Here is a 9,958-nt window from a genome sequence, read left to right on the forward strand (position 1 = left end):
GTGTCTGTCTCTTACAGCTTATTCTTAATTATCCTGTCCCTATCTCAGAATCCCATGGAGAATGTATGACGCACAGGAGAAAAAAAAAGAGAGCCCGCCATATGTCTCTGTGTTTACATAACTTGGATAATAAGAATGTTGAAGTGTATGGCATTTCTTTAGTTGCCTGAACCAATTATGCTTTGAATGTAGAAGGTCTTTACAGAAGAGCAGAGAGATTCATAATTAATAGCGAGAGAGGCTCTGTACACTAGGTGCCCAATTATTTAATTGAGTGAAAAGAAATATGGTTCAGATTAGCAGTATCCGGTGTGAATAGAGGGTGGAAAAATTATAGCAATACATAGGAAAGACATATTATCCACTTTGTCTTTTCTCATTTATCTCGGGACTAGCTCACTGTATTACTGTAAGTTGGACCTGATCTCATTTGAGGTAAAGAATAAAAGCTGCCCCCTCTTTTAAATTACTTCTTGTAAGCAGAGGAGTGGTAGTGAAAAGGAATAGTCACATGGTAGATATATATTGGGTTTTGAGATGAGCGAAAAGTGTTTTCAATTTGTAAAATCATTCCAATTTAAAACATCCTTTATAAATAGCTAGTCATGATTGCACGGTTGTTGTTATGTTTGATGAAACAGCACCATCTAGTGGACATTTATTCAAATGGCAGGATACCTTTTCATTTTCTGCAATAATGAATTACAATAAGAACCTGTATGCATAATGGCACATTCACACATTTTACACACATAAAATACTGCTTAATGTTTACATATTGAATGTGTGTAAAAGCTATGTTTGGCATAACAAATCCACAATGTCACACCGTGAATGGATACCTACGCAGCATTGAATTAACACACCTAACCACACACCCACAGATGCACACACATTGCCACCGAATGGCCTGATCTCCTGACCTGGTTGAGAGGATTATTTTGGCTCCACGGACACAACACCCGACTAAACCATGTCCGCAGTTCCTTTGTTGGGGCCTCATGCCGGAACAGCTTTTTCTGCAGACTGAGGCTGAGTGTGTATTTTTGTGTGATGAGGGACGTGTGCACGGCTGACCTGCATGGCACAACAGCATGGTATACAAGTTGTATTTTACAATATAAAAGTTATTTTTGAAATGATATTAACAGAATGTTTCCGGTCACAAATGAAAATTCCACACAGCCTATGAGCACCTCTGTAGTCATGTTACAGATCAACAATGCACAAACAAAGCAAGAACACAAGAGAAAAGCACTTTGACCTGCAAGGCTCTCAATATGGTTAATGGACTCCACTTATATAACGGTTTTTCACAGACTTAAAGCACTTTATACATTGTTTTGTACACATTCATGCATCGATAGCAGCAGCTACCACGCAGGGTGCAAGCTAACTATCGGGAGCAATTCGGGGTTCAGTGTCTTGCCTAAGGACACTTTAACATGTGGCGGGGAGGTGGGGGATCGAACCACCGACCCTGCACTCCAGTGGACTACCACCCTACCTGCTTCGCCACAGCCGCCCGTAAGCGCAATGTGCAGTCGGGAGTTGATTAAAACGAGTTTGTTCTGGTGATTTAATTAAGGTTTTATTTGGCAAGAGTACTGCAGTGGAGATCAAGCATGTGTTATCCAAGGGAGACCTGCTCAGATCACCACCTGTTCTTCTTGATACATACAAAAACAATTTTTGTAATTAGTCATTAGAAATACATGTACAGACAAGATAAAGATCATGATAGTAAAGCGCTGTCAGTCATACCTGCTGGTTACATTTTCCTCAGTATTTCTGTTTAGCTTTGACGTAATACAAGGTGGTAGTACACATATTTACCTGTAGATCACTACGAGTATTACTAATCAGGTTCTCTCTGTTTGGAAGGCCATAGTGTTTTTGAGAAGCTTTAAAAAACTTTTGACTTTTAAATTCTTAACAATAAATATAGTATTAGGTAAGGTCATGTTAGCACGGGTGATGGTCATCTACCTCCTTTGATAACAGGAGGTACATGGCTACACCAAATACTCTATGCAATAGATACCTAGGGGAAGAGTTGAGTGGTGAATCCTGTACTACTGAATCCATCATCTTGGACATCTTCCACTGCATCTTACTTTAACCATGGTGATTTCACACAGGCTGCTCAATTTGTCATCTACTTTAAAAGTAAAGTTTATCTTTATTTTTGGTCATTTTGAGCCACGTTAGGTCAGTTTTACCAGAATATCATATCACACATCCATCTGAAGAAGCAATAATATGCTTAATTATAGCTTGACATACTTTGTACATTGAATTAAAACTGACCGGTGGATTGATGCTATTTGTTTGAGGCGCCCTGTCTTTAGATGTCAACAGACACCTGCGAGCCAATCATAACCAGGTGTCATCATAACATAATCATAACTAGTCTTCTAAGGCTGTGGTATAACGCTCCTGAAAGTAATAAAATCTAATATTCAAAGTTCATGGAAGTGGAAATTAACATGGAAAAGGTCAGAGCAACAAAATAGCTAGAAGGTGATGTATTGAACTTTGTTTTGACAAGAGTTGACCTCCATTTGATCCAAGTCTGTCAGATGAAGCCTGTGCACGTTAATTCAGCTTCCTTGTTTCAACTAGTCCGTGCATTGATTGGCTTAAGTTTGAATGATGTCATTCAATCATCTGGAATGGCTTCATCCATCCACTTCATGTAAGCCGGGCTGCCGTCCCCCACCGGGAAGCTGAGGATTTCTGGGTTTCCATAGGGATGGATGGACCTTAAAAGGGACACACACACACACACAGACACAAACCAGTCAGATGAGACGGATAATGTTTTTATATACTGCACATGAACATTACAGCAGAAGCTAGGCAATACAAGGCAGATTTATTTGTGAAGCACATTTCAACAACAAGAAAAGCAATTAAAAAGTATTTCGTAAGCAATATAAAGAGACACACATGAATAGAACTTAGAAGGATTAAGACAAAGTGAAAAAGAAAATTAAGTAGTAAGAAATTATAGTGCAGCCACAGGAAAGTGCAAGATATAATCAAATTGTCACAAATTTAATTTAATGAAATGTTGTGGCAAAGTGAAAAGTTTAGAGCACTGACTAGAGCATAAAAGTCTGTTTTTTTCTGGGAGTTTGTTCTAGAGACGTGTTGCATGGAAACTGAATGCTACATACATGCTCTAAAAACACATCATTGTATAGTGCTTGGTACAGTTGTGCGGTTGACGGTGCCACATGCAATTCTCAAATGTAATATTACTAAGACTGAAACTATTTCATCGTCTGTGTTTAAATGGATTTAATTTGAGACCTTAACAATGGCAGTGTTGGTGTTGTGGTATGGTCGGAATCCTGACTGAAAAAAAACATTAGCACAATTGTTTAGGGGAAGGAAGATGATAGGCTGTCTGAAAATAGCTTTTACAATGATTTTCACTAAACAGGAGGTTTGATATGGGCATATCATCGCTCAATAGTGAGTTGTCTACATTGTTCTTGTTTAAAAGTGGATTAAAACCTTCAGTTTTCAGGGAATGGGGGAATGTGAGAGTAGAGATGTATTGAGTATTTGAAGAGCATGTAATGCAATGCTGTTTAAACATTTTTTTGAAGGTTCCTCTAAGGTTACATCATTCATGGGATGGTCCCTTGATAGTTTCTTAAATATCTCCTATTATACTACTTTTCTGGTCTTAATTTCTTGTTAAAAACTGCTATAGCCTACAGCAACCTGATTGAAGCTATCAAAACAGCTGATCCCTTTGCTTCTAGTTTGGCCAGACATTTGGATAGTTCAATGCATTCCTGCTTTAGCATTTCTGTCCTATCCCTGCAATCATAAATGGCCCTCACATGTAGAATAATATGATTAATGATTAATGATGTATTAGCTATTTGTCAGGACTTTATCCCTCAGCTAGACTTACAGGTTTAGTCATCTCTTGTGATAAGCTTCCTTCGATTCATTCCTAATGGTTATCTGATGACGTTGTAGTGCAGTGGTTATTTCAAGTAGTGTATATGTGGAAACTTTCATCTGTGTCCCAATAGTCAATATGAAAGTACGGACGTACCAGTTCAATGACCAACCTCTGAAATTCTACTGTATTAATATTCAAACTGCATTACCTTCATATCTGCTTTGATTGTGGGCATCTAAAAAATATTTTCAAGATGAAGCAACTAATTAATTGAATTACTCTTAGACTGGTGTTGTTCACACACTCCATAATGAACCGTTACTTTAACAGTTCATTAGGAAGTGTGTTAGCAACACCAGTAAATGATGAAATATGCCTTTTATGAATAAAATGTTGTTATTGTTTGATTACAGTGACTGCTCTGTTGAACAGTGAAGTGTTACAGCAGAGGGCCTACTTGTTACGCTCTACAGTCAAGTGGGGGCTATTTTAACTTCAAAATAAGGGCCCGAGTGGAAAATAAACACAAAGAAGCTTCAAAGGTGGAGTCAGCAATTCTGGAGCACACAGTATGGACAGGTAGCGGATCGTGAGGAGATATTCACTGTTTTTGTCAAAAAGTGAATTTGACAACTAGCATTCTCCACAATCACTGACTCCACCTTCAATGCACATCTAGAGTGGCATGCACAGTTTAGAAGTTAGTTTGGAACAGCAACAGTCATTCGATGTACAGTCTGAAATAACCATGACATGTAAAGCAACCTCTCACCTCACATAATCCACCACTCGCTGGATCTTGCAGGTCTTTGTTTTCACCAGCTGCAACAACAACAGGGGACATCTTTATCTCACAGTTCAGCTTTCAATGCAAACGTGCCTGTTGATCACAGAACCACCCTCGCGGTTGACCTTACCAAAAGAATTTCGCTCGCATCCTGGATTTCTCCTTTCCAATAGTACCTAAAGAACCAAAAAAAACTAATTAACATATGCTTATTGATTGTTCATTTTAACCTTTACCATTGCGCCGGGATTGCCTTAAGCTGTGGTATCTGTTTGTAATGTGTCTATTGTGAATTGGGTTTAAGTGTCTATTGATTGTCTGTCTACAAATTACATTTTATCAGGCCCCATCCGAAAAGATTTTGATGGAGTTTCCATTCCACTCGCATGACATTACCAAAAAAGCGTACATGACATTCTTTCTTATTGATATGATGATGTGTTGATACAGTCAAACTAAACTCAACTAAAACAAAAAGTAAACTAGATACAAGGGACATAAAAGTACTGCAGCATGGTAAGGAGCCTTTTCAATTCAGAACAAAATATTGTTGCTAAAAAGTGTATTTTTTTAAAAGAACACAGTAATTGGAACTTGCCCAAGCATTTATTATGACCACAGAGATACTGTCAAACTGCTCCTGACAGGCTTTTATAGTGTCAAGCCAAGTGCAAAGCTGCCTCTTTGCTTTAATCATTATTTTTCGTGGATTGGGAAAGACAGCAAAACACAAACTAAAAACCCATACTTAAGCAAAATCCATGTGAGTAACTGTCAAAATAAAAGTTGATGACTTAATAAACCTGAATACACACACACACACACACACACACACACACACACACACACACACACACACACACACACACACACACACACACACACACACACACACACACACACACACGGCCCTAAAGTAATCCAACCACATCCTCTATTTTTAGGTGAAACCTCTGTTTTGTTAACAGGTTTAAGGCCTCCTCTTCCATTCAGTTCTCATCCGTCCTCTACACCCTGTTTCCCCTCTTTTGTTCCTTTTGTGGTTATGCATTAACAGGGAAGCTTAACCACGCATACAAAAAGGTAGGCCTGCTTTGAATGCTAAATGTCGCTAAGTTTTCCTGTGATGGGAGAGTCGATACAAGCTTTTAGCTGCAACCCATATAAAGGTGGTGTCAGCGATTCTGCAGAATGCTTGTTGTCAAAATAACTTTTTAGTTAAAATCAGTGAATATCTCTTCCTAAACTGTGTGCTGACAACATTTTAATACACAGCCTAGGCCCTGTTAACTGTCTCTGTAGCTATGGTTTACTATTGTTTACATACATGTTTACATACCTGTGTGCAGAGCTTGGGCTGTGTATTAACACCAGGTTTTTTTCAGTGCACACACAGTACGGACAGATAGTAGATCGTGAGGAGATATTCACAGATTTTGACAAAAAGTGATTTTGTCAGCAAGCGCTCTGCAGAATAACTGACTCCGCCTTTAACTTGTGATTTCCCAGGCAACAAACAATGTAGTACAGATGGGAATTATAGCAGTCATGTGTTTAATGAGTCCATTTGTGCGCAAGGGATAATATATCTGTATCTACGCCAGTCTTTGTGTGTGTTTGTGTAGAAAAAGGTGTGTGTCAAGGTCAGGGGGAAAAATTATGATTTACATTGTGGAGGTCCTGGAGAGAATGTTAACACTGGCTGCCAGCCGCCTTTCCATGATTCCTCTGGAAAAACAACAAAGAGACAGAAAGGTAGGGAGCGTGGAGGGAAACGGAAGGGTTAGACATGGAAAGAAAGGAAAGAAAAATATGAAACACATAGCCACCAGCTGTTTATCAATTACAGCTAGAACACCAAAGCCTTTCATTGCGGTGCTCTTCAACCAGGCCGCAGGAAAGGAATCTTTTAAAGGTTGAGTCAGCAATTCTGTTGAATGCTTGTTGCCAAAATCAGTGAATACATCTCCTCTCGATCTGCTACCTGTGCATTCTTTGTGTGCACTGAAAAAAGATTGGCAAGTTGCCAGCTATGGGGGGCCACTTTGTTTACATACCAGTTTACAGAGCCTGGGCTCTGTATTATCAAGTTATAATGTATTTTCTTATTTCAGGGCACACACAGTACTGACAGGTAGCAGATCTTGAGTAAATATTCACTGATGTTGTCAAAAAGGGATTGTATTAACAAGTGTTCTCCAGAATCATTGACTCAACCTTTATTGCACTAAATTTAGAAATAAGATGGTAAACTTTGCATTTTTGCTGCTCGGCTGATGTTGTTACTCTAACCAGTGTCTCTGAAGAAGGGGATTTATATATCTGGCACCGGAACTTTGGTGTCCCCACTCCTTCTTGACAGGTGGTAAATACAGCTCATTTTCATGCAGCTAAAATGCTAACAAAAGCGATGAGAGTGCAAACACAGCGCCCTATCAGTCGTGGGCTTTGGCAAGATAGTATCTCTGCCCTGGACAGGAAAATCAAACTAATGGGCTGACTGACTTAAAATGGAGTATATCACTTTAACTAAGTTCCGAATCAATGCCAGGGGAAAACAAAATTCAATAGGCATCCAAATTAAAGTAATGGCTTGATTTTGTGTTGGTATTTAGGGAGGGGAATATACTCATTTGCTTTTTGGATGAGAGTTAGATGAGAAAATGGATACCACTATTATGTGTGTTTGGTAAACATGAAGCTAGAGTCAGCAGCTTTTTCTAAGCAACAAAGACCGAAGTGTCTCTTATCACCACAACACTAAAGTATTTCTGTTTGTATGTCATCTTCTTGTTTGGTTAATACGTACGAAAACATGTTAAAACTTGTGGTTTTTTTGGGTGGGACTTCCTGGTATGCTGCCCTCACTGGGGGAAGTTTCCAGTTAAACTCCAACTTCTTCTTTTTTTTGAACTTTGTTTTTTTTCTAGATAAACTGTATGACCGTGATGGCTTGTTTATGATTAAACAGATGTACTATAAGGCGGGATTTCTTTACTTTTTACGAGGACAGGCTAGTCCATTACTACTGTTTCAAGTCTTTACGCTTAGCTTAGCTTAGCTATCGCGTGACTGGCTCTAACTCACTGTGAATGAGAGCGGTATCAATCCGCTGATTTTACTCTCGACAAAAAAAAGCAAATAAGATAACTATTTATTGATCTATGCAGGGGGGGACAATTCACAAATATATGTATGCACATTTCCTAAAATGTGTCCTAAAATATTTTGATGTAGGTAGGAAGAGTTATGACCAAAAAATGCCTCATGACTTTTTCAAGACACTATTTATTTTTATACATATATTTTTTTAAACCAATCTTTAGTGGCTGGATCTGGATTATTTATGCCATTTTTTGGTCTTAACGACTCCTGCCACTTCTTTCTTTGACAAATCCATTGACATACTTCAGCTGAATCGTTTAAGAATACAAACAAAACCATGTGTCACCCAAATGTTCCTCCTGCTTTATTTTCAGAGCTCTCCAGCAGTGCCATGCAGAATGAAATGCGTACCTGCTGATGTCCTTGGCCGTCTGTTCGTTGGGGCTGTTGAGGAGAAGGACAGAGTGGTGGCCCGCTACGTAGCTCCCAGTGAGGGCTGAATGAAGCTGGACCCCAATGGACCACAACACAGGGTACAGGGCCACGGTCAGGACCAAGATCTAGAGAGAGAGAGAGGGCTGTCAGTGGTGGTGGTGGTGCAATAAAGGGGACAAGAACATCTGAAAGTGTTAAAATGACAGTCACTTAAAGGTGGAGTCAGTGATTCTGGGGAAGTCTTGTTGTCAAACCCTCTTCTTGTCAATATCAGTGATATCTCTTCATGATATGCTAACTGTCCATACTGTGTACACACTGAAAAAAAGTCACAGCCTAGGCTCTGTAAATGGGTATGTAAACAAAGAGGGCCCACCGTAGCTAAAAACATGCCTGTTTACATACCATTGGCTGCGTATCAACACCAGATTTTTTTTAGCACACACTCAGCACGGACAGCTGATCATGAGGAGATATTCATTGATGTTGACAACACCTTTAAAGGACTTGTTCGAGGCCTCCCTTCGGCCGTGTTTGTATTATTGTCATAAATGAATTGGACATTTGGCGTTTTACTGTTGTTTTTATGTTTGGATGAGGCAAAGTTATAACTCAATTTAATTATCTGCTGCCTCTCTGAGAGGATTGCCATGTTTGAATTGGATTGGAGCGCAGTATTTATCCTCTTATTATTTGGAGCTGTCTGTCACAGATAAATGAGTATGGGCCTTGGCTTGGACTCGGAGACCAATTTATAATCTGTCCTACTTTGCACACAGCACAGCACAAAATCTCTGCCACACACACTGACACACACACACACACACACACACACACACACACACACACACACACACACACACACACACACACACACACACACACACACACACACACACACACACACACACACACACACACACACACACACACACACACACACACACACACACACACTGTACGACCCAACTACGTAATAACTACATTTAGCATTCCCCACATCAAAGCCTCCTTCTTTTCAATACTTTCTCTCAAAGTTTTCAAATAAGACATGATTAGGCTATATGAATGACAATGACAACAGCTCTTCTTACCAAACATGAAGCGAGCAGCAGTGAGCGAGAGACAGAGTGGCAGACAGTCTCTTTATGGCATCGCTGGAACAGCCACTCCATCCTGTTATTGGCCACAAATGTCATTCCCACAGTCCGGCTGGTGCATGTAATAATAATAATAAGAGCGACAGACTGCGCTTAACTTCGTACATAAAAAAAGCGCGTGACTTTCTCCAAGGGTAATTAGTCTTCCGTCATTTTTATCGCTTTTTTCTTTCCCACAGCCCCCTCGGTTAAACAGCTGCGACTTGACAGAGGAACATAAAAAAACAAAACAAAAACTCATTACCTCCATAGAAGAAGTGCATGGTGGGGTTGACAGGTAGTGTGGGTCGGCTGGTCAGTGAAGGCGGTGATAAATCTGCGCGAGCGTTCGATTGGTCACTTCAAACTTCCTGACAAGCCAGCGGCCAATCAAATTCACCGGCTGACCTCTGCGGCCCGCCCTGCCCCCATGCCCGGCTCATAATCGGCTTTGGGCTTATTTATCCTATAAACACGTTTATCTGTAGAGATGTGCGTGTGATGGCATCATATCAAAGTGGTGTAACATTGCTTGAAAAAGATGTCCCTCAGGCGTCACTGTTG

General features: G+C 39.9%; 1 protein-coding gene across 1 annotated transcript; it reads right to left on the reverse strand.

Annotated features, from left to right (window-relative positions):
• Positions 1-2,419: 2,419 nt before the first annotated feature.
• On the reverse strand, positions 2,420-9,577 carry LOC307264918 (protein CutA homolog). Its single transcript, XM_080046463.1, has 6 exons — positions 9,350-9,577; positions 8,232-8,380; positions 6,384-6,443; positions 4,846-4,891; positions 4,701-4,750; positions 2,420-2,765 (listed from the first exon to the last, which is right to left on the reverse strand). The coding sequence occupies exons 1-6, from the start codon at positions 9,452-9,454 to the stop codon at positions 2,663-2,665; spliced, it is 513 nt and encodes a 170-aa protein (XP_079902589.1). The 5' UTR covers positions 9,455-9,577; the 3' UTR covers positions 2,420-2,662.
• Positions 9,578-9,958: the final 381 nt, after the last annotated feature.

Source organism: Ammodytes marinus (assembly GCF_949987685.1).
Source record: "Ammodytes marinus genome assembly, chromosome: 18".
Lineage (NCBI taxonomy): Eukaryota > Metazoa > Chordata > Actinopteri > Uranoscopiformes > Ammodytidae > Ammodytes > Ammodytes marinus.

Coding starts and splice junctions, on each gene's coding strand:
- LOC307264918 (XM_080046463.1), bottom strand. CDS start 9,454: ATGACATTTGTGGCCAATAACAGGATGGAGTGGCTGTTCCAGCGATGC. Junction 4,892..6,383: donor CTCTCCAGGACCTCCACAAT/GTAAATCATAAT, acceptor TTGGTTCTTTAG/GTACTATTGGAAAGGAGAAA. Junction 2,766..4,700: donor CGAGTGGTGGATTATGTGAG/GTGAGAGGTTGC, acceptor GTCCCTTTTAAG/GTCCATCCATCCCTATGGAA.